Source organism: Corythoichthys intestinalis, chromosome 10 (assembly GCF_030265065.1).
Source record: "Corythoichthys intestinalis isolate RoL2023-P3 chromosome 10, ASM3026506v1, whole genome shotgun sequence".
NCBI lineage: Eukaryota > Metazoa > Chordata > Actinopteri > Syngnathiformes > Syngnathidae > Corythoichthys > Corythoichthys intestinalis.
Genome location: NC_080404.1, coordinates 58,300,173 through 58,325,339, shown reverse-complemented (window position 1 = coordinate 58,325,339; position 25,167 = coordinate 58,300,173). Strand labels below are relative to the sequence as shown.

The following is a 25,167-nucleotide window of genomic DNA, read 5'->3' as shown; positions in this document are numbered from 1 at the left end:
TGACTTAATTGCTTGGTGCGTTAGCGCCAGAATCGCTTATTTGTGTCAGTTACCTGCATTTGTAGGACAGCATCGGTCTGTAGCAGAGTAGTCTTTGCCGGGGCATCGAACACAAAGGGATACCTGCACATAGTCACCACGCCGTCATGACCCTGAGGACACACAGGTATCACTCAATGTGGGAATATTGGTCAACAAATCAGTTGAGAAGATTGAAAAGGATCAGAGTTGATACTTACCACTGGGTACATTTGTCTCTGAATCCATGTGATGTAGTCATTTCTGATGTCTATCAAGTCATCCAACTCATGTATGTAGAATTTGTCATATTGGATGATGTGACCAGCTCTCTCATTCACCTGAGTGGAAAGATTCAAAATTCGACGTTTGGGCTTAAATCTTTGGAGGATCGTGATCCCATTTTCTTCATTAGAATACTATACCATTGACTGATTTGAAAAGATGTTATTTTAACGCCCCGATGCCTGAATTTATACTTAACAAATATAAATAAAGTACAGCATTCGTTTTGATCAGTGTTGTTAATAAGAGAGTATGTATTATAAGAGAGCTGTATTTTAAGCCAAAAGAACTGTTGTGTTTGATTTGAACAATATGTCTATATGCTGCCATAGCAGATTCATGGCGCAACGAGCACCCAAACTAGTTTTAATTTGTCCGTTTTACCCTGGAAACCCATGTCGCGCAACCGCTTTTGTTGCAACCTAGCCATAAAATGGTAAGTAATCATATTTATTATTCGAAATGTCTTATTCTTAGCTTAGATTCATGAATTGATGTCTTATATTAAAAAAAAATTTTTTTTTAGATGATAATCGATCCAATCAAAGAAAAATGGAAAAAAAACATTTCAATGGGTAAATACATGAAAATGAAAATCTCAATTAATTGATGTCTGCGATTTCAGCATCACGACCCTTGTTAAAATTGAATTGAATTGAATATTACCATGTTTCACCCATAAAATCCCCCCAAAAATCCAGCTGTGTCTTGACACTCGATGATACATGCTACACGGAGTTTTGGGATCGAAAAGAGGTAAGTACCCGATAATGTCTTGTTAAAATCATTACGTCTTTAATTATGCTCTCGCGTGCTCTCACCTCCAGTTCGGGTTTTGCTGTTTAAATTTTTTTTTTTAAAATGCCCTCCTGTTCAAAATTTTTCTTCTACCCAAAAATTGAGATTTTAAGCTTTCCAGTAATGTATCACACATGCTATTACGTCTACATAAAAATCAATAACACATTTTCATGTCATTCTCTTAAATTGCCATTAAACTCAACATTGTTGACCTTTTTGGCTTCAAGACCACTTGATTGGGGCGTATAGCAAATGAACCACCACCACAGTTTAACCCAACTGGCTGCGAAGCAAAATATGCAAATCATATTGTGAAACATAACATTCAAAGCTCATGTTCTATGATCATTATAATTTTGGTTATTGTTCAAGTTGTTTAATGAGTTTCAAATTGATTCTAAATTTCACCTCTACCAAACATGCTATTTAGTGACATCTAGAGGTCACATTAAGTCCAGCTGATGTGCAAAGCTGTGACCACTAAGTGCATGAAGGAGGCAGGCTTATTACGAAAATTATGTCATTTTATGTTGTGTATCCTAATTCATACTGGGGACACAAATGGCACCCTATAAAAAAATAAATAAATAAACGACCCGTGTATGTATTATATTATACATTGTATGTATTCGCCAACATTTTTAAATGAATATTTATTCAATGTAAATTCAGGAATCAAGGAGCTCATGATTAACTCATTGGCCGCCACTGAAAGCGATAGACGACCGATCCATTTTGACTGGGAGGGCTAGCAGTGGTCGAATTAAGTTTACACCAAAAAAAACTTACCATGTGGAGGATCTCCAACAATCGGAGTGACGTGTCCAGAAAACAGGTGAAAATTCTTTGCTCTGTTGACGGAATTCCCACCTTGTGCATCTGGAGCAGGTACACCACCACTTCTTTGTACAACTCCACCAGCCGCTGGAAGACTTGGTGCTCTAATGTGGACCACCAGTTTCCTGAGGTCGAGAAAAACATCAGAGAGGCCTCAACTCTTCACCAAGTGGTACGACGACATTGCTCGGTGGAACCATATTTTAAATTGCAGCTCTGTAGCCTCTTCCTACCTAGCACTTTAAGTGCAGCTTCTTTGAGACTGAGGAGTGATTTGGCAAACGGGATGGCGATAGTCACAAAATTATTGGGATCACTGAAAAGAGGACATTCTGGAAGAGTGAGGTAGAGTCTCAGTGCTTCTATGTCTGGAGGGGAGTTGCTTAGTCTGGGAATGAGATTCTTCTCCAAACTTGCAGCAATCTGACAGTGATGAAGAAAGAATACAAGTCATTTTTGCAACAACCAATCATCGTTGATTTCTTCGTGACTCACCTGTTGGGAAATCTCAGGGTAGTCCGGTGTAATCAGTCTGTGAAATAAGAGACGGGCCATGTTCATATCTGTCCCTGAACATTTACTGCTGGTAGTGTAGTGATCTGGATGACTGGTGAGAAAGATGCACAGTTGATAAATACAGTGCCCTCCATAATTATTGGATTTATAAAAATTATGTGTTTTTAGCTTCTAATATTTTTTTTCTGAATAATATTGGACCTTAATGGAAAAAAAAGAAAAATCCAACCTTCAATACAAGTGCATTCATTCAGTGGGGAAAAAATCCCACATAAAGAAATAATTATTTGACATCAAATAATGTGTGTCACGATTATTAGCACCCCTGGTGTTAATACTTTGTACAACCCCCTTTTGCCAACGAAACAGCAACAAAACACCTTATCTTCTCCTTAAATGTTTCAAAAAATCGGAAAAGACAGAAAGAGGGATCCTCAGCATTCCTCTTTGCAGAATCTCTCTAAATCATCCAGAGACCTGGGTCCTCTCCTCTTCAGCTCACCCCACAGGTTTTCAATGGGGTTGAGGTCTGGGCACTGAGATGGCCATGGGAGCAGCTTGATTTTGTGTCTGGTGAACCATTTCTGTGTAGATTTGGCCATATGTTTAGGGTCATTGTCTTGCTGAAAGACCCAGTGATGACCCATCTTCAGCTTTCGGGCAGAGGGCGACAGATTTTGATTTCAAATGTCCTGATATTTCAAAGCATTCATGATGCCATGCACTCTAACAAGGTTCCCAGGGCCTTTGGAAGCGGAACAGCCCCACAGCATCACTGACCCACCCCCATACTTCACAGTGGGTAGGAGGTGCTGTCTACACGCCAACAAGCTGTTTGGGAGGCATGCACGGAGAAAAGCTTTCCTCACTCACAATCATAAACGCAAACGTCTGGAGTTCGCCAAGCGGTATTGGGGCTTCAACTGGGACCGTGTGCTTTGGTCAGATGAGACCAAGATTGAGCTTTTTGGCAACAAACACTCTAAGTGCGTCTGGCGTGCCACGAAAGATGCGCATGCTGAAAAGCACCTCATACCCACCGTGAAGTATGGGGGTGGGTCAGTAAAAGCATTTTGGCCCAAAACCTATCATGAAAACTGATTTTGATATTATCCGATATCATTTGAAAATGTTTTTATCGCCATCTCTATAGGAGACTTTGACATTTCATGAGACAACTTAACTTACCTCATAGACAAAAAGGATCCATTTAGGCAGCTTGCAGTTGAGAACACCAAATCAATCTCACTGAAGGCATTACAAAAAGCAAACCATTAGTATGACTAGTCTTCACAGCTAATCAAAACATGGAATATCAAATTTATGAAGAGACTTCACCTGGAGATTTCTAGCGGCAGTCTTCCCGGTGTGTGATTCAGCCATTTTTGTACAGTTTCCTCATTCAAGGTACAAACTCTTCGCGGACTTTCGGGTGTCGCCATATTATCAGCGTTTTGTAGACTCTATAAAAACGTTGATTAAAATAAAGCTTTTGAAATCACTGCGGAATTTCAGTCACTTGAGTTGCTACTAGAATCAAACTTACATTTGCAGTACAATAATGAGCAAAGCTTTGATCTCCTCCTGCATAAATCCTCTTGATACAACAGTCCTGATACATGACTGGAAAGGTAAATGTGGAAGGGATTACTATCATAAATACTGTATTTTTCAGACTAGAAGTCACACTTTTTTTTGATTGTTTGGCCCGCCCTGCGACTCACGCTCTTCCATATATAAATTAGGTGTGTAACGGTATTTGTATTTGTCCCGTACCGTCACAGTATGGCCGTATGTCCATCACGGTTAGGTGCACGCAGTCAGACGGTGAATACGTTTGAGTTAAATATATATGCCGGAAAACACAGACAAGGCTTTTAAAATAAAGTGCTGTAATTTAAGCTAAAAGAACTGTTGTGTTTGATAGAAAAGTATGTCTATATGTTGCCACAGCAGTTTCATGGCGCGTTAAGCTCCCGAACTACCCGGTGTGTTTTGCATTGAAATAAGATTGAAAAAGAGGGGGGTCGTCTTATATTCGCAGTCCAGACATTATACCCATTCACAACGCTAGATGGCGCCAGATATCGTTGAAGCGATGTTCTGTCATGACAGATGTCAGCTACTCTCAAGTTTAAAACCAGTTTGCATTATTTTATTGCAATGTTCTTAATTATTCAGATTTGTTTCAAGACTACAGTTACAGTTACACTTCACTTTGATGGTTATTGCAGTTATTGCAATTTTGTTGTTTTATCACAATAGATTGGTTTATTCACATTTCAAAAACCAGAAGCCATTCATTTACGAATGTGATTGCACTTTAGTTTACACATTTAAATGTTCAGATATTAAGATTTGAATGAGGCAAAATAACATGCTTTGTCTCTCAAATATATTGTTATAATCATTTGTTTCGGTTGTACTGTAATTATTTTCTGTATAAAAATTAATTAGATGTTCAAAAAGTCTTTCCCCCAAACTTGAGTCTTGAAAAAGAGGAGGTCGTCTTATAATCAGGGCCGTCTTATATGCGGGCCAATACGGTATTTTTAATTTGTCCGTTTTACTCTGGACACACCTGTTTACAGACACCGCGCAACTGCTTTTGTTCCAACCCAGCCATAAAAAGATTTATTATTCGAAATGTCTATCATTTATAGCTTAGAATGAATTAATTGATGTCTAATATTTAGTTTGAAAAAAAATACAACATTATAAAATTATTATATATACTGTAGTTACTCGCATATTTTAAACAAATTTCATCACAATGAAAAAAATTGTGTCTGTACATAGGTCATGGATACCTACCTCATAACCATCGCTTAATTGTATATACTATCGCATTTTCCCCGATATTTTAGATGATAATCGATTCAAACGAAGAAAAAAAAAAGAAGCGTTTAAAAGGGTAAATATTTAAAAAAGAATCTCAACCACTCCTTGATGTCTGCGATTTCTGCATCTCAACCCTTGTTACATTGCCATACTTCACCCATAAAATCCCCCCAAAATCCGGCTGTGGCCATGACAGCTGTGTCTTGACACTCAGTTTGACATGCAACATGGGAGTTTTTGGATCGAAACAAGGTAAGTATGCGATAATATCTCGTCAAAATCATGGCGCCTTTAATTATGCTCTCACCTCGAGTTAGGGTTTCGTTGTTTAAATTTTTTTTTTCTAAATGCCCTCCCGTTCAAAATTTTTCTTCCCCCGAAAAATTGAGATTTTTAGCTTTCCAATGATGTATCACACGTGCATATAGGACAATTTTGAAATTTGGCCAAATTGGGGGTCTCAGAGTCACATGAGTATTTTCCGACATATACTGTGTTCGTGTCAGAGTTAGTCCTCCTTAACTCTAGGGTGCTGTAGAGATAATGCGCCTAAACCACCAACTGACATTATGAGAAAAAGAAGACAAACCCTGTCCAAAGCCAAGTCCTGGCTAGGAAAATGATGGTGAATATACACAGTGGGAACTATCAAATACAGTATTTCTAACACTTTTTGAAGTATATTTTCAAATCAGGAATTTTTTTTTTTTGATTCAGCCCTAGGCTGAAGTCATTCAATAACTGAGAGTATTTATTTTTGCATAATTTAAAGAGATGCTTTTTCAGTTTTGGAACGATTTGCATTTTTATTTTATTTTAGCCCGGGAGTCAGCACCCCGCGACTCTTTAGCGCCACCCTAGTGGCTCCCTGGAGATTTTTCAAGCAGGGAAAATATTTTGTTTTAATATGGTTTCTGTACGTGGACAAACATGACTCAGACATTCTTCTAATTCATTAATAGTGCAATGAAGTTAAACTTGAGGTGTCATCATACAACAGAGTATTTGGTAAAACTCACTCCCAATTTTTTTCCACATTATCTTACTTTCATTACTCATATTCCACTGAGTCTCACCTGTATCATCCGACTCAGCAGACAGTATCCAGGGACCCTTCACGGGACCTGGGCTTTTTCTGTTGCAGCTAGAGCGCGTCCCAAGTTGCCCGTTCCCGCCCAGACCGAATGAGTCCATCTTTCCGCACGAGGGTGTGAAAGCTAGCGTGTGCTGTCTTTAATCACAAAATGTCGTTTCAACAAGTTTGAAAAACACGTGGCTTTCCATCAGAGAGAGCGGTCTGACCTTCCACATGCAATTTGCGTCACAATGTTTCCCATGAGTTCAAACACTTTCCTTGGGTTGATTTCTTGATTTGTAGAGCTATGCCCTAGCTGACCATATCCTCCCGCTCCGAATGTAAAGACGCCCCCTTCCTGTAGAATCAGCGACACCGGTTCTCAAATTTCTGGTGCCACCAAGTTATCCATCAACGTGGAGCGATAACCACGACGGCGAGAACCGAAAGTGGTATTTGCCATGTGGTATTTTTTTGCCATGTGGCAAAATTGATTTTGCCATGTGGCATCTTTTTTTGCCATGTAGCAAAATGGATTATGACATGTTGCATTTTTTGGCCATGTGGCCAAATTAATTTTGCCATGTCGCATCTTTTTTGCCATGTGGCAAAAATGATTTTGCCATGTGGCATTTTTTGGCCATGTGGCCAAATTAATTTTGCCATGTGGCATTTTTTGTGTATGTGGCAAAATGGATTTTGGTTTGTAGCTTTTTTTTGGGGGGGGGGGGGGGGGGGTATGCTGCATTTTTTAGGGTATATGGCAGTTTTGCAGGCCACGCACGTCCATGACATTGGCAGCTACGCACATCCAAATTTTCCATTCATTTTAAATGCCAGAAAAACGTGTGTCTGTGATTTTTGACCATACAGTTTACATTAGAGCGCATTGACATTTAACCGACACCCAAGTCAGGCTATGCCATTAACGGCTATGTATGTCCAAATTTTCCATTCATATTAAATGGCAGAAAAAAACATGAGTGGCTGCCATACACCCTAAAAAATGCCACATATCCCCCCCCCAAAAAAATGCGACAAACCAAAATCCATTTTGCCACATAGCAAATACCACTTTTTGTTCTTGGCCCTGCTGTTCGTTGCCATTGACAGCGATGGACGTCCAATCCAATCAATATCAGGCAAACATGATCATTCAAAGCTTGCTATCCCAGTTCAGATTTATTGTCTATCGCTGTCAATGGCATCGAATGAGTTAATCAATAGTTGATTTCGGTACCATTATTCTCATAACTCCAGAGTCACAATGTGAGAATGAATTGAATTGAACTTAACTTTGTCAGGGCTGCTGTGTGATCTTCTCCACAGGAGACAAAAATCACTCTCTGCGATCTGAGCGACTTCAGCAGGGCTGGAAAAGATCGGTCTGGGTAAAAAAAAAACAACACAAAAACGCATGTGACAGGTGACTGGGAATATTCATGGGTTAAAAAAAAATGTGGACACACAAACACGTAAGAAAAAAAGCAGATGGAATTTTAATCCAGATAGAAATCTTAATTGGAATTAAAATCGTATATTGAGATGATTCAACTATATACAACAATTAGGGCATAGCGCGGATGACGAGAATTCAGTCTTTAAATCTGCCGTTTGGCTCCTGCTGTCTTCGAGCCGAAAATGGCGCACGACGTGAGAACCGGTGGTGACGTCAAAGGACTGCGTGAGCCCGAGCCGAAAATCGAACACTCTAGGCGGACACACCACCTAGCGGCGAACGTGTGGCCGCCACGTGGGCGGGCACTGGCGATGACGGCGAAAACACGAGCCGAAAATAGCGCACTCTGGGCGAACGTGTGAGAACTGGTGGTGACGCTGCGAGCCCAAGCTGAAAATAAAGCACTCTAGCCAGACACACAGGCCAGCACCAGATGCGGGTGTGCTCGCCTTCATAGGCCGTGACTTGTGTGTACCTAAAGGAAAGACTGAGCTCTATCTCCTTTCTCTCACTCTACCTACCACTTGTCTTACTTTATTTCTATTTTCCAATGCTAATATCTAGTTGTCTAGTCTCTTCATCACTAGTCACCCGGTGTCCCCTTTCCCCCCTCCCCTCTGGGGAGGGGCTATTTTTCAGCTGCAGCCTCCTGACTGTCCGGACCCCTGGCTGGATGGATGTCCTCGTTGCTACCCTCGTCTCATCTGGCTAGATGGACCACTTCTTGTTCCTTTACTCCACTGCATCGTTACGGACTGTAACTTCGCCTGCTAATTCCCATTAGCAGGCTTCCTGTCTATCCGTCCTGGGAGTGGATCTCTCCTGACTGTGGTACTCCCCAAGGTTTCTCATTTTCCTCCCGAGTTTTGGGAGTTTTTCCTTGCCGATATGGAGGGTCTAAAGATGGGGGATACCCAGGACTTAAACTTTATTTATTCATCTTTGTTCTTCATTTGCCATTTCTGATTGTGTATCATATTGCCTCTGCAAAGCCCTTCGAGACAACCTTGTTGTGATTCAGGGCTATACAAATAAAATTGAATTGAATTGAAAGACAAATCTTTAAAGAGTGTGTGCCTGTTATTTTTTACCTGTGTACACATTTGACGTGATCGACTGTGTTACACAAAGGCTGTGCTCGCAAGCTGTGTCATTTTTTGTGTTTAAACATTTTCTCCATTATCAGACATCTAAAAAATGCCCCATTTGGATACTTTGTAAAACACATGAAGGTCATTTATACTTCATGTGTAATCTATGGCTATAAACAAATTGTCTAAAATTTGGAATAACACAAGGTCTAGATCAGGAGTCAGCAACCTGTGGCTCTTTGAACCCTCTGATGCGGCTCAGTGTTATTTTAAATAAATGAATATTTGATATTAATATCTTCCCCTTAGTAGGTACATCAAGTAAGGCTCACTGTTTTGTTTTCTTTTTTAACAGAACACTCACGCAGGTCATGCCATTCACAGGCGAAAAGACTTGTAGGTACACCTTCCGAGTGGCAACCGTGACTTTACATAGTTGGTGAATACATAACCTGCGAGAGTGTTCTATGAATAAAAGTGTGTAAAAGTGATTATATATTCTGCTTACTAAAAGGAGGTAAACCCCCTTTGTTAAGTGAAATTAAATATATATACAGTGGGGAGAACAAGTATTTGATACACTGCCAATGGGAAAACCCATTGACAGTAGAGCTGGGAATCTCTGGGCACCTAACGATTCAATTAAGATTACGATTCAGAGGCTCCGATTCGATTATAAAACGATTATTGATGCACCCCCCTCCTTTTTTTTTTTTTAATGTTTTGTACATTAGTTCCAAAATTGTTCAAAAATACTCTCAGGCTAAACCACACTACTATTTCAGTATCAAGTTGACATATAGCAGTAAACAAATATACAAAAATAACATTAAATAAAAAACTCCAGTCCCCATTCTCTATCAGCAGCTTTAAACTACATTCAATTAATTTAATGTTGTGAATCAACCGTTACATTTGTTAAAATTGCTCCCGTTATTCCATAATTTCCCTTTTGTCTACTTTCGACATGTGAAAGTTTTATAACTATTTTAAAGATAGATTCAAGTCAATATTTTACCGATTTAGGAGTATTTTAGATAAAAAGTTAATTAGGTTTGCTTGGAAGGTTCGCTACAACAGCCTTGCAGGGAAGTGTACTGCTTTAAGATGGCGGCCGTTTATAACGCCCGTATCTAGCTTTTTGTAGATGTGCTGCTAACACTACCAAATCTATATTGCATCTAGTCCTATATAAATGATATCCACCGTAACCGTACTTGTAGCAGCTTTTCGGCAGCAGTCAGGTATGTTGTTGTGTTTTTTTATCTCGTTGCATGAGTTGAGCTAGAGCTGTAAGTTGAGCATTGGCATTACCCGAGGGGCCGGGTAATGGGAAGCATGATGTTTAGCTACTCTCCCTCCGTTCCGACCCGAAGACCGCGCGGCGCGCTGAGTGTTGTGTACTTCCGCTTTACTTCGCATATTTCAATAATCGGAATTTGGATGTTTGTGAATCGTTCTTGAATCTTCCACGGCCGAATCGCGAATAATCTAAGAATCGGAAATTTTGCACACCTCTAATTGACAGTGTATCAAATACTTGTTCTCCCCCCTGTACACACACTGATGGTGAAAAGTATTGTCAGCCCTGCAATTCTGTCAGATAATGCTCAATTTCTCCCAGAAAATGATTGCAATGACAAATGCTTTGGTAGTAAAATCTTTATTTTGCTTGCAATGAAAAAACACGAAGGAGAATGGAAAAAAAAAAAAAAAAAAAAATCATTAACATTTCACACAAAACTCCAAAAATGGGCTGGACAAAAGTATTGACACCCTCAGCCTAATAATGGCAGCACGACGTTTGGACAAACGGCGAACAACCGCTTCCGGTTGACATTCTTACAGTGCTCTGCTGGAATTTTAGACCATTCCTCTTTGGCCAACTGCTCCAGGTCTCTTGAGATTTGAAGGGTGCCATTTTCAGATCTCTCCACAGGTGTTCTATGGTATTCAGTTCTGGCCACTTTAGAAGTCTCCAATGCTTTCTCTCAAACCATTTTCGAGTGCTTTTGGGTCATTGTCCTGCTGGAATACCCACGACTTCTGAGGAAGACCCAGCTTTCTCACACTATACTGCAAAATTTTTTGGTAGTCTTCAGACTTCATAATGCCATGCACGCGGTCAAGCAGTCCAATGCCAGAGGAAGCAAAGCAACCCCGAAACATCAGGGAACCTCCACCATGTTTGACTGTGAAAACAGTGTTCTTTTCTTTGAAGGCCTCGTTTTTTGATGCCTTTTCACAAAAAGCTCTACTTTTGTCTCATCTGACCAGAGAACATTTTCCCAAAACTTTTTTAGCTTTCTCAGGTAAGTTTTGGCAAACTCCAGCCTGGCTTTTTATGTCTCTGGGTCAGAAGTGGGGTCTTCCTGGATATCCTAGCGCAGTCCTTTTTCATTCATTTTCATTCAGACGCCGATGAATAGTACGGGTCGACACTGTCGTACCCTCGGACTGCGGGACAGCTCGAACTTGTTTGGATGTTAGTCGAGGTTCTTTGTCCACCATCCGCACAATCTTTGGTAGAAATCTCTCATGAATTTTTCTTTTCCGTCCACATCTAGGGAGGTTAGCCACAGTGCCGTGAGCTTTACACTTATTGATGACACTCCGTATGGTAGACACAGGAAGATTCAGGTCTTTGGAGATGAATTTGTAGCCTTGAGATTGCCCATGCTTCCTCACCATTTTTCTTCTCAAGTCCTCGGAGTTGTTTGGTCTTCTCTCTTTTCTCCATGCTCAACGTGGTACACACAAGGACACAGGATAGAGGTTAAGTCAACTTTAATCCGTTTGAATTGGCTGCAAGTTTGATTTAGTGATTGCCACCTGTTATGTGCCAGAGGTAAGTAACAGGTGCTTTTAATTATACAAATTAGAGAAGTATCACATGATTTTTCAAAGGGTGCTAATATGGCCCATTGTTGGAGTTTTGTGTGAAATGATAATGATTTATCATTATGATTTTGTGTAAAATGATAATGATTTTAAAAAATTCTCCATTCTCTTTTGGGTTTTTTCATTGCAAGCAAAATAAATGAAGATATTACCACCAAATCATTTGTAATTGCAATCATTTTCAGGGAGAAATTGAGCATTATCTGACAGAATTGCAGGGGCGCCAATAGTTTTGGCCAGCAGTGCATATATATATATATATATATATATATATATAAATATATATATATATATATATTAGGGCTGTCAAAATTATCGCGATAACGGGTGGTAATTAATTGTTTTAATTAATCACGTTAAAATATTTGACGCAATTAACGCACATGCCCGGCTCAGACAGATTTAAATGACAGTACAGTGAAATGCCCACATGTTAATTGTGTTTTATGGAGTTTTGCCGCCCTCTGCTGGTGCTTGGGTGCGACTGATTTTATAGGCTTCAGCACCCATGAGCATTGTGCAAGTAATTATTGACATCAACAATGGCTGGCTACTAGTTTATTTTTTGATTGAAATTTTTACAAATTTTATTAAAACGAAAACATTACGAGGGGTTTTAATATAAAATTTCTATAACTTGTACTAACATTTATCTTTTAAGAACTACAAGTCTTTCTATCCATGGATCGCTTTAACAGAATGTTAATAATGTTAATGCCATCTTGTTGATTTATTGTTATAATAAACAAATACAGTCCCTATGTACCGTATGTTGAATGTATATATCCATCTTGTGTCTTATCTTTCCATTCCAACAATAATTTACAGAAAAATATGGCATATTTATAGATGGTTTGATTTGCGATTAATAACGATTAATTAATTTTTAAGCTGTAATTAACTCGATTAAAAATTTTAAACAGGCCTTATATATATATTCTTTTTTAATTATTAAATTTATTAGGATCATGGAAGCTTCCACTTGGGGAAAATATATACATACAGTATATCCTGTATATACATAATACAATAAAAATATACAGTACTGTGCAAAAGTTTTAGGCAGGTGTCCTGCCTAAAACTTTTGCACAGTACCGTATATACATACATACATACATACATACATACATACATACATACATACATATATATACATATACATTTATACTGTGTATACAGTCGAGCTGACAATAATTTCAAGTGTAAATATTTGCGTACGGGTCCCAGTGTTGTCTTTTCTGTGGAAACATGGTCGAAATGGCTCTTTGAGTGTTAAAGATTGCCGACCCCTGGTCTAGATAATAACAATACGAATCAACGTAAAAGTAAACCATCCCAAAAATTCCCTTCTTCTCACCATTGCTGTCATTGAGACCCAGCTGACCGAACTTGTTCCGACCCCAACCGAACACCGCTCCCGAGAGAGTGAGGGCAAAGCTGTGAGCTCCTCCTGCTGCTATTTGAGCAAAAGGAATGCCCTGCAAAGACTGGACAATTTGGGGTGTGGAAATGCTTTGTCCATTTACTCCGAGCCCGAGTTGTCCGTATCGATTCTGACCCCAGGAGAAAACTTGGCTCCCTGAGGGGAACCAAATCAAGATAAATCAGGAAGACTGCGCTTGCTATAATTGTACATGTCAAACCACGCTTACCTTTTGAAAGTGCGAGTGAGTGCCAGTACCCACAGGCTACCTGAGTGATTTGAACATCAGTCAAAGTCTTGATGTTTCTGCCATTTTCAGAGACAAAAAGGATAGGATCGTTCATCCATTTTTCAAAAATCCTTGCTAGTTCATTAGCATATTAAAACAATGGAAACATACCTAGGCACACGAAAACATTCTTCAAAGTTGTTTAAGCCCAACTGCCCATCTGAGCCTAGGCCCCATGAGAAAACCTGTCCGCTGTCATTCAAGGCAAGCGTATGTGACTCTCCGCAAGACACCGCTACAATGATCTGAGCATCCAGAGCCACAACCTGCTCTAATGGAGGACCAAAACATTTAGCGGGTGAGATACTTCACAAAAACACTCGTGCATCTATCCATTTGTCAGGGTTCGTTCGAACACCTTTTTCATGGCCAAATTATAGCACTTTTTAAGGACTTTCAAGACCAATTTTCCAGTATTTTTTTTAAACGTTATCCCAATGTGCTTGTTTTTTTTCAATCCATTCGAAGGGAGAGGGTGGCAGCGAATGAACGTTTGCAGCCATTCCTCCCACTTTAAGCGGATTGGACGATTATGGCCATCAGTGGCAGCCGATGCCAGCCAATGAGTTCATTTTAGGATATTTCACGTCATTACCCATTGATATTTTGTCACTTCCTTTTCATTTTTGGGCATTTAAGGGTCACTTCCTGTTGATTTTGGGCCATTTACAGGAGCTATCGATTATTTAGGCAATTAGTTCAAACATACGCACTCATACACACTAGTGCTGCAACAATTAATCGATTAACACGAGTAAATCGATTTGAATTAAATTTTTCTGCTTCGAGTATTCGTTTAATCAAAATGGTGTTGTAATGGTTTGTTTTAAAAGTTTGCATTTTGTTTGCACTGCCCTCTTGTGGAAACAGAGAATATGACATAACTTTTGTCTGGCTGAAAAGCAACTGCTCCCTGTTAAGGACAACATGAGGTTTAAGCAAGTTTTTGTTTGTGCGAGAGGTATATTTAGCAGTTTTCACATGGCTGAATCCAGCTGCTCCCTGTTAAGACCAACATAAGGTAAGTTTTGTTTGAACTAATGTTTTGTTAATGCATTCGTAATTTAGTTTAAACTGAGGTATATTTAGTTTTTTGTGGGAATGTGTTTGAACCATTTGTTAAGAGCATTATAATTTTTTTTTTTTTTTAAAGTTAGCATTTCATAGCATTTAAGCTAGCAGACTTTTGCTATGTAAGTTAGCCAATTGTTCTTTCGTCGTACTTAGATCCTCACTGATTTTTTTGGACACCGTTTGAGGCACAGGTATTTTAACTTTTTAATCCAACTACTCGAGTATTCGAACTAACTAGTTTATCGATTTACTACTAAATGTGAGAGAATTTTATTCATGCTTAAAACACAACTAGTATACATTTCATATTTTGTATGCTTGTAATCTTTTTGTGTGTGCTTTTTTATGGCCTTGACGACTAGACGGTATCACAATATGCCCAAATATGATCTGCTATGTTCCGGTTTTTCAATATGCCCTGAATGATTCCTTTTCTGGTTTGATTCCCTCTCGTCCAACAACATGCATTCCTGTTTAGAACAGGCCTTTCCAAGGACAGACTGAATGTTTTTGTGAAAGACCACCAGAGTTGGACAAGAATAACTTTCACCTATGTTTCTGCTGGAAGGAATCATCACTTGTTTCCATAAATCACAGGTGGCAAACAGATTCCAGAAAGGGCCAAGTGGGTGCTGGATTTTGTTCCAACCGATAACGCGCAGAGAGTTTAACCAATAAACTTCCTGCTTAAAAAAGCAGCACCTGACAAAGTTGAACTGATTACACATTTAAAAGATCTACTTGGTGAAAAGGTGTCCTCTTTATTGGTTGGAAAGCAAACCTGCACCCACTTGGCCCTTTCTGGAATCGGTTTGACACCTGTGCCGTAAATGGTATTCGCTTGTGTCTCCGGAAAAGGTGTCGTTATACAATAAGCAACGCCCTTTCAACGGGTATAAAAACTCTTGACTTGTCAATGCTCATCGTACTTTCTGGGTGATCTCAGCTCCTAGCTGGGTCATATCATTCTGTACCCGTGATATTCCATGTTATATATATAAAAGTCTTCGAAGCAGGCAATCCTTGGCTGTCTGATTCATTATTCTCATTTTGTTATCTGTTGATACTTGTTTCGGAGTTCAAACTTGAGCTTCCCTGACACTACAATAATCGATAGCTGCAGCCCTAATACACACCCACACACACATAGACATGCACACACTGTATGGCTCTCATGGAATCACATTTTGAAATACAGTGCCTTGCAAAAGTATTCGGCTCCCTTGAACCTTGCAACCTTTCGCCACATTTCAGGCTTCAAACATAAAGATATAAATTTTTATTTTTTTGTCAAGAATCAACAACAAGTGGGACACAATCGTGAAGTGGAACAAAATTTATTGGATAATTTCAACTTTTTTAACAAATAAAAAACTGAAAAGTGGGGCGTGCAATATTATTCGGCCCCCTTGCGTTAATACTTTGTCGCGCCACCTTTTGCTCCAATTACAGCTGTAAGTCGCTTGGGGTATGTTTATCAGTTTTGCACATCGAGAGACTGAAATTCTTGCCCATTCTTCCTTGCAAAACAGCTCGAGCTCAGTGAGGTTGGACGGAGAGTGTTTGTGAACAGCAGTCTTCAGCTCTTTCCACAGATTCTCCATTGGATTCAGGTCTGGACTTTGACTTGGCCATTCTAACACCTGGATACGTTTATTTTTGAACCATTCCATTGTAGATTTGGCTTTATGTTTTGGATCATTGTCCTGTTGGAAGATAAATCTCCGTCCCAGTCTCAGGTCTTGTGCAGATACCAACAGGTTCTCTTCCAGAATGTTCCTGTATTTGGCTGCCGTCAATTTTAACCATCTTCCCTGTCCCTGCTGAAGAAAAGCAGGCCCAAACCATGATGCTGCCACCACCATGTTTGACAGTGGGGATGGTGTGTTCAGGGTGATGAGCTGTGTTGCTTTTACGCCAAACATATCGTTTTGCATTGTGGCCAAAAAGTTCAATTTTGGTTTCATCTGACCAGAGCACCTTCTTCCACATGTTTGGTGTTTCTCCCAGGTGGCTTGTGGCAAACTTTAAACGAGACTTTTTATGGATATCTTTGAGAAATGGCTTTCTTCTTGCCACTCTTCCATAAAGGCCAGATTTGTGCAGTGTACGACTGATTGTTGTCCTATGGACAGACTCTCCCACCTCAGCTGTAGATCTCTGCAGTTCATCCAGAGTGATCATGGGCCTCTTGACTGCATCTCTGATCAGTTTTCTCCTTGTTTGAGAAGGAAGTTTGGAAGGACGGCCGGGTCTTGGTAGATTTGCAGTGGTCTGATGCTCTTTCCATTTCAATATGATGGCTTACACAGTGCTCCTTGAGATGTTTAAAGCTTGGGAAATCTTTTTGCATCCAAATCCGGCTTTAAACTTCTCCACAACAGTATCTCGGACCTGCCTGGTGTGTTCCTCGGTTTTCATAATGCTCTCTGCACTTTAAACAGAACCCTGAGACTATCACAGAGCAGGTGCATTTATACAGAGACTTGATTACACACAGGTGGATTCTATTTATCATCATCGGTCATTTAGGACAACATTGGATCATTCAGAGATCCTCACTGAACTTCTGGAGTGAGTTTGCTGCACTGAAAGTAAAGGGGCTGAATAATATTGCACATCCCACGTTTCAGTTTTTTATTTGTTAAAAAAGTTGAAATTATCCAATAAATGTTGTTCCACTTGACGATTGTGTCCCACTTGTTGTTGATTCTTGACAAAAAAAATAAATTTCATATCTTTATATTTGAAGCCTGAAATGTGGCGAAAGGCTGCAAGATTCAAGGGGGCCGAATACTTTTGCAAGGCACTGTATGTTGGGCGTTTTGGCTCTCTCGGTCAAAAAGATTTCCGACCCCTGACTTAAACTCATGACTATCTTTAGATTCTGCTTTGTTGAACTTCTTTTTCATATGTATACTGTGGTATGAAAAAGTATCTGAACCTTTTGGAATTTGTCACATTTTTGCATAAAATCACCATCAAATGTGATCTGATCTTTGTCAAAATCACACAGATGTAAAAACTGTCTGCTTTGACTAAAACCACCCAAACATTTATAGGTTTTCATATTTTAATGCGGATAGTATGCAAACATTAACAGAAGGGGGGGGGGGGGGGGTAAGTAAGTGAACCATGATTTTTAATATTTTGTGCCCCCCCCCCCCCTTTGGTAGCAAAAACTTTAACCAAAACATCCTTTTGAATGCATTCTTCCATGAATGATTCCAAGTTGTCCAGGCCCTGAGGTAGCAAAACAGCTCCAAATCATGATGCTCATTCCCCAATGCTTCATGTTGGGGATGAGGTGTCGATGTTGGTGAGCTGTTCCGTTTTTCCTCCGCACATGACGTTGTGTGTTGGTCCCAAACCATTCAAGTTTGTTTTCATCAGTTCACAAAATATTTTGCCAAAACTTCTGTGGAGTGTCCAAGTGCCTTTTTCCGAACATTAAACGAGCAACAATGTTTTTGTTTTTTGTTTTTTGGAGAGCAGTGGCTTCCTCTGTGGAGTCCTCCCATGAACACCATTCTTGGCCATAGTTTCACACAGTAGTTGATGTGTGCACATATATATTGGACTGTGCCAACGATCTCTGTAAGTCTTTAGCAGACACTCTAGGGTTCTTTTTTACCTCTCTGAGTATTCTGCACTGAAGTCTTGGCGTCAACTTTGGTGGACGGCCAATCCTTGGGAGAGAAGCAACACTGCCACACTCTCTCCATTTGTAGACTTCTCTGACTGTCGATTGATGAACATCCAGACTTTTAGCGATGGTTTTGTATCCTTTCCCAGCTTTATACAAATCAACGATCCTTGATCACAGGTCTTCAGAGTCAGACAGCTCTTTTTACCAAGCCATGATGCATTTCAGACATAGCTTCTCAAGACATTTCTTGCCAGGTGTGTGTTTTATAGTGGGCAGGGCAGCTTTTACCAGACTTAAATTGTTTGGTAAAAATTGGTTTCAATTGCTTTTGAAGCCTCACTAGGCAGAGGGTTCACTTACTTAGTCCCCCCCCTTCTGTAATTGTTTGCATGCTATACTCATTAAAATATGAAAACCTATAAATGTTTGGGTGGTTTTAGTTAAAACAGACACTGTTTTTTCATCTGTGTGATTTTGACAAAGATCAGATCTCATTTGATGGAGATTTATGATTTATGAAATGTGACAAATTCCAATTGGTTCAGATACTTTTTCATACCACTGTGTGTATATATACATATATATTCTCGAGATTCCAAGGCCGGCCCAGCCTATACACAGACTATGCAGCTGCTTAGGGCCCCTGACCACTAGGTGGCCCCCAATCTGGCAACCTCATTTTATACATTGTTAACAGAGCATCGTGAATAATGCGGCGCGCATTGCCGTTTATCCATGCAAACATCCATTTTCTTGTCATTACATGCCATTTGGGGTGAGAAGTTTGAAGTATGCAGTGCAACAAAATATGATTAATATACAAAATATGGACGTATGGGTTGGAATGCATGTATGGGTTTCACAGTACACTGTGACGAAATGGTTGGCCAAAAATACGGGCCCCTTGGCATTATTTTGCTTAGGGCCCCCAAACGGCCTGGGCCGGCCCTGCATGAATGGACAGTCCGCATCAATGTTACAGCTGGGTCTCCCTAAAAAAAATCCCAAGTTAACCCTATTTGGAAGTAGTATACTGGTTGATGTCAAAATTGATAAGACTAAAATATAGATTTATAACTTTGTAGTCTTATGCATTTATGAACGTATCGGTTAAACTGTGAAAATTAGAGGGAAACTTAGCATGTCCATTTACAGTGTTCGCCCCTACCTAAAATGTCAAATTAGGGGCCACTGTGCTCCTGTAAAAAAAAATGTTAGTCAGGAGCCCTGCTACTTCCACAACTAATTAATTTCCTAAGTAGAGGTACCACTGCACATCGAAAATGTGTGTTCATTATGAGGCTGTTCTAGCTCCATAGAACAGGAGTAGAAACTTGTGATTCACTCTCAAATTTACACTGTGTGCTGGAACTTTTAACCTTCTCTAACCTCCCTATGGAAATTTAACGAAAACACCAACCTGGTTTCTTCCGGGACTTCTCATGGCCCAGTTGACCTAGATCATTACAGCCACACGTGTATACTGTTCCATCGTCCAGCACAAAGGCTGTGTGCTTGCGTCCGCAGCCTACATCGCGCACTCGCTTCCCGTGGAAGAAGTCACATTTCCTTGGCTCCACCACTATCTCTTCATCAATGCCTCCCAAACCGAGCTGGCCGTAGGAGGCATTGCCCCAACACAACATGGTGGTCCTTCCTTGTGGCTAAATAAGCCAGCGGGATCCTATGCGCCAAAGAATGACAATTTGAATTCAGCTCCAATTCAAAACGACACAAAAATAAGCATATTTATCAAGCAACAACATAACTGCGCGACTGCTCAAGGCTATCCACGATAAGATTAACAGGAACACCGTCGGCATATACACGTCAAACTAGCCACAGGTACAAGAACACTTCCGTTTAACATTCCAAATTAAGGTGAAAGCGAGTTGCCAATATCGGCCTGACGCTTGTTATGAACTAAAATGTGTAGTAGTTGCCAATTAGATCAAACAGTCAGCGTTTTTCAACCAATACAACACGGGGCTAACATGCTATTAAGCTAGCGCATTGGTTTCGCTTTCTTACTCTGATGCAAAGCCCGACAGCGGTATCATTTAGCCTTATAAAAGAGTAACACCTTAACTTTTTCATGAATATTTCATATCGTAATGCTTGCTGAAGGCGCCGTAACTTACACACGTAAATTTGGGCACACCGCGGCTTAATGTCTTTAACCCAGGAGGTTTTAGAGTAAGCGTCCCTCGGAAAGACCGCTAACATCGGCATTTTTGAAGCTAATGTAGCACACGGCACATCTTACCAACGTACACAGCGCTGATGACGCTATTGTTGAGATCGTGTTGTCAAAGTCACGTTGATTCACTCCACATAGCCTGTCTGTCAACAACTGCTGTTTAGGGGCTTGCTGGGGGAGTAATACGCGTCAAGTTGGACATATTCACCAACTAGCATTGTCGAATATACTTTGCGTACAAAAGTCATCGCTTGGAAGTAGGCTTTATAATATGAAGTAATGCTCTTCCAACCGATGTTAGCAAGTAAAGAGAAACGTTTCGAGTTCCCCTATGCACGCCTAGTGCAATTTTTGTTGCTGCTCGTATAGTCAGGGGCAAACGTGCCTACCTTTAATTTGAAGGCAAACTCGCGGTAGTTCCGCTATTGACGTAATCTTTACATCACGACGAGGAAGAAATGTCGCGAAGCGTCGGCAACGTTCGAGTCCAGTCTGGGCGAGGTGCGCATGCGCATTAACTGTTCAGGTACTTCTGTATGAGACCACACTATCACTGTATTTGCGATTTTGTGAATTTATGAAGATCATTTGCAAATGTGGGAGTACAGATTTGCGTTAACACAATTGAAATGTGAATCACATCATAAATTGTTGGCTTCAACTGGAGACGTCAAAAATTCCCATGGTAGTAAAAGCGCGTGACAAGTTCAAGTTGACAGACAACAGAGTAAATTAAGTCATGGCGGAAGGAATCTGCAAAAGAAATTCTTTTCAACACGATATTACTTTAATTTTGCACAGGTATTTGTACATTAGTAGTATAGGTATTGGTATTAGAAAATGTAGTAGTAGTTATCTTTTTTCCAGCGACATTTTTTGTACTGTTACTTGCTGGCAGGTCAACATTTGAAAACGTATGGTTTAAATCATCGGCTGACATTGATGGTGATAGACGTCCATTTCATTTTGCGAATAATCACTGCCCACCCTCCCTGTCAACATGGTTTGGACGTCTAGCACTGTCAACGGCACTGAAAGAAGATGATTCAATGCTTGTTCTCCCAGTTGAAATGAATTGGACGTCTATTTCTGTCAATGGCAGGCAATGCTGCTCTTTACTTTTCAAAAAAATGTTTCTTTTGTTTTTTCACTCTGCCTGTCGTAGACGTACAGAAGACGTAATTATAGAAACAGAAGTAGTTGAGAGTTTGAGGACATTTTCGTAGTAGTTTCATGTGCAAACACTCCCACCTGCTGGTTCAATTATGGATTGTCGTTTCATAGCAAGTCCTAATGGAACTAATCCATCACAAGATACAGTTGAAGAACTTCAAAATGCTTTGATAGAGGAGTTAAAATCTTGTTTTTGTTTGGGTTATGAATAACAAGCTAGTCCTAAATGTTGACAAGACAAAATGTATTGCCTTTGGAACCAAACATATGCTGTCAACTGAACCCAAACTACATCTGATTATCAAAGACATTATTGTTGAACAGGTACGGGTGACAAAACGTCTTGGTGTTGAGATTGACAACAAACTATCATGGTCAGAAAATATTCGTACAGTAGTTCGCAGGATGGGTCAAAGTCTCTCAATGGTAAGAAGATGTTCTCCCATGCTGTCTCTCAACATGACAGCAGATGTGATAAAGACACTTGTGCTGTCGTAGTTACACTACTGCTTTGAGATTTGGTCATGTGCTGCTATAATGCATATAAAGACCTTAAAAACTGTCCAAAAAAGCAGCTCGATGTGTGCTCCGTTGTCCACTCAGAACTAATGTGAAGTGGATGCACAACATACAGTATTGTCTTGGCTAAAAGCAGGGGTGAAAGTGGGCCAGAACGGTCAGGAACGCAGTTCCTGTATAAGATTTAGGGCAGGAACGCAGTTCCGGTATAAGATTCAGGACCGTAATGCTGTTCCGGTACACGGAGCTTTGATTCCAAAAATATGACGGCAACTGTCAAAACGTTATGTTAAATAAATAAATAAATAAATACTAAGCTGCCACACATGCATTTCATCTTCAGGAAGAAAACAATATACCAACATCAGATTTACATACACAAGTGTTAACAACAAGCATAATAAAGTGCTTGTGTAGCGTAATCCGTTTCCACCGATATTTATTATTGATTTTATTCCACGGACGGCATGGAGGTTTCCCTTGCTGCTGTAGTTATCTGAGTCTGACAATGATGAGTCAAGTCAATGTGCGAATGCACGCGGCAATTGGCTGACTTACTGACATCTGATCGGCAGAGATAGTTAGCTCTGATTGGTTCAAATGTGCATGTTTTCTGGAACAGCAACAAAAAAAATTTTTTTTGTTTAATTGATGCGACAAAAAAGGGCAATGCAACAGAAAATGGATCAAATCTTTAAGAGCAAGGAAAGAGTTGAGAAGGCTTATTTATCATATTTAGTCTTATTTGCTCTGATGGGTAGGTTCAGAACATCTTAGCTGTCAATTTTGACTTTGGACTTATATTTGTTCATTTATGGTAGGCTACTTATTCATTTCCTTATGATTTAAAAAAGTCAATGTTTGCGCCATCTTCAAAATATATTCCATTTAACTGCATGATATAAGTCATTTGTAGTTATTTTGCTGAATGTATGTTACTTATATTTTTGTTATTTAAAAAAAAAAAAAAAGAAAGAAAGCAAAAGTAAGTGTTTACATTGACTTCAATTTTAATATGTATCATAAGTAGTTAACATTGAGATTTGGCATTTATTATGTGAGGAAATGAGGGAAAATAAAAATTAGGAGATGGAGGTTGGGGTTATTGCTGTTTTTGTTAACTTTTATTTTGAAAATCATTGAAAAAATACAATTTTGAATGAAAATCAGTTTTTGTATGTGTTATGAAAAATAACTGTGCCAAAACAGTTTTCTTTGCATTTCAGTAGTTTTAGGAGGTTTGATCCGCACCCCCCAAAATAAATAAATAAATAAAATTTCTGTCTCCGTGGCGACCTTCACGTCGGGGAGTTCCTGCAAGAAATTCTAGCCACTTTCACCCCTGGCTAAAAGTTAAAGATTTACGCCCTCATTGCTTAATTTTACTAGAAATATTGCTACAACTAAATTGCCCCATGTATTTTTCCAAAAGTTCTATCTAAGCTCTGATGAACATCAATATGAAACCCGACATGCCATGGAGGGTAGATTCAAACTACTTAATGTGAAAACAAACTATAGAAAAAGTACAGTAATGTACAGAGCAATGTTTGGCTGGAAAACTTTGCCAAGTGAAATCCTTTCTGCAAACAGTAAAAAACAGTTCAAGTTCCTTCTGAAGAGGCCTTTTATTTGTAATGAATTCTGAATTTGAAATGACTAACCACCAAGAGCCTGAGAATTTCTACCAATGTCAGGAAAACAAAGCCTGGGTCCTTTCTGTACATGAGTGAATATGCATGCATGTAGGATACAGCCCCTGACAAAAGTCTTGTCGCTTATCCATTTTGTAGTAACAATTGCTAATAACCTGACTTTTAATGATTCAATTGGTTTTAGAAAGGGCTTATATGAAAGCTAAGACCCTCCCAAATGATGTTGAATGTACAAAAATATATTTGTTTCACTGTAAAAAGATTGATCATTTAATGAAGACATAAAGGTCAAATTTTGGCAAGACAAAAGTTTTGTCGCCTACAGAAAGTAGTGTGAAAATTGAACAAAAAATGTACTTCAAATACAAAAATATGTTACATACCATAAGCGAATTAAGTAGTGGTGCTGTGAGATCCAAATTTCATATTTTGTATGAAGGACTGCATGCATGCGGTTCGGCAAGGATTCCTACAAGTCATCAGGAACATCAAAGAAAGCAGTCTTGCATGCCTCCCAGAGTTCATCAACATTCTTGGCTTTCGTCTTCCATGCTTCCTCTTTCATCCTACCCCAGACATGCTCAATGATGTTCATGTCTGGTGACTGGGCTTGCCAGTCCTGTAGGGTCTTGATCTTCTTTGCCTTGAGGAACTTTGAGGTAGAGATTGAAGTATGCGATGGAGCACCACCCTGCTGCAGAATTTGTCCCTTTTTATGGTCAGGAATGTAACAGGCAGATAAGATTTGTTGATATTTCAGACTATTTATCTGTTAGGGTGCAGACAATTAAAAATCCGTGTGGCATTTGCCAAGGCCCACATCCTGTCAAAAGGATGGACGCTGGAAAACTGGCAAAAGGCAGACGAGTCTTCCACTGAATTACACCACAGTCGCCGCAAATGTTGCAGGAGACCTACTGTAGCCTGCATGGATCTGAGATTCACTCAGAAAACAGTCAAGTTTGGTGGTAGTAAAATCATGGTCTGGGGTTACAACCAGTATGGGGGTGTGTGAGAGATCTGCAGGGTGGAAGGCAACATAAATAGTCTGAAATATCAACAAATCTTAGCTGCCTCTTACATTCCTAACCATAAAAAGGGACACATTCTGCAGTTCCATTGCATACTTCAAACTCTACCTCAAAGATCCTCAAGGCAAAGAAGATCAAGATCCTCCAGGACTGGCCAGCCCAGTCACCAGATATGAACAGGATGAAAGAAGAAGCATGGAAGACGAAACCCAAGAATGTTGATGAACTCTGGGAGGCATGCAAGACTGCTTTCTTTGATGTTCCTGATGACTTGAGCAATAAATTGTATGAATCCTTACCGAAGCCCATGGAAGTCATACAAAACATTAA

The 25,167-nt window shown here is 39.7% G+C and overlaps 1 protein-coding gene across 1 annotated transcript in view; it reads right to left on the bottom strand.

The window, feature by feature from the left end:
* Positions 1-20,819, bottom strand: part of herc4 (HECT and RLD domain containing E3 ubiquitin protein ligase 4) — a 36,104-nt gene extending 15,285 nt beyond the window's left edge. Inside the window, exons 1-17 of the mRNA XM_057847949.1 lie at positions 20,526-20,819; positions 19,680-19,943; positions 13,648-13,807; positions 13,477-13,553; positions 13,182-13,403; positions 7,670-7,760; position 7,372; positions 6,601-6,731; positions 6,375-6,529; positions 4,004-4,080; positions 3,796-3,920; positions 3,646-3,705; positions 2,437-2,548; positions 2,175-2,364; positions 1,894-2,066; positions 240-359; positions 54-152 (exon numbers count right to left, since the gene is read on the bottom strand). Of these exons, the coding sequence (XP_057703932.1) occupies positions 54-152; positions 240-359; positions 1,894-2,066; positions 2,175-2,364; positions 2,437-2,548; positions 3,646-3,705; positions 3,796-3,920; positions 4,004-4,080; positions 6,375-6,529; positions 6,601-6,731; position 7,372; positions 7,670-7,760; positions 13,182-13,403; positions 13,477-13,553; positions 13,648-13,807; positions 19,680-19,905 (2,019 nt within the window). The 5' untranslated portion in view covers positions 19,906-19,943; positions 20,526-20,819. The remainder of the gene's footprint in view (positions 1-53; positions 153-239; positions 360-1,893; positions 2,067-2,174; positions 2,365-2,436; positions 2,549-3,645; positions 3,706-3,795; positions 3,921-4,003; positions 4,081-6,374; positions 6,530-6,600; positions 6,732-7,371; positions 7,373-7,669; positions 7,761-13,181; positions 13,404-13,476; positions 13,554-13,647; positions 13,808-19,679; positions 19,944-20,525) is intronic.
* Between the last annotated feature and the right edge of the window lie 4,348 nt (positions 20,820-25,167).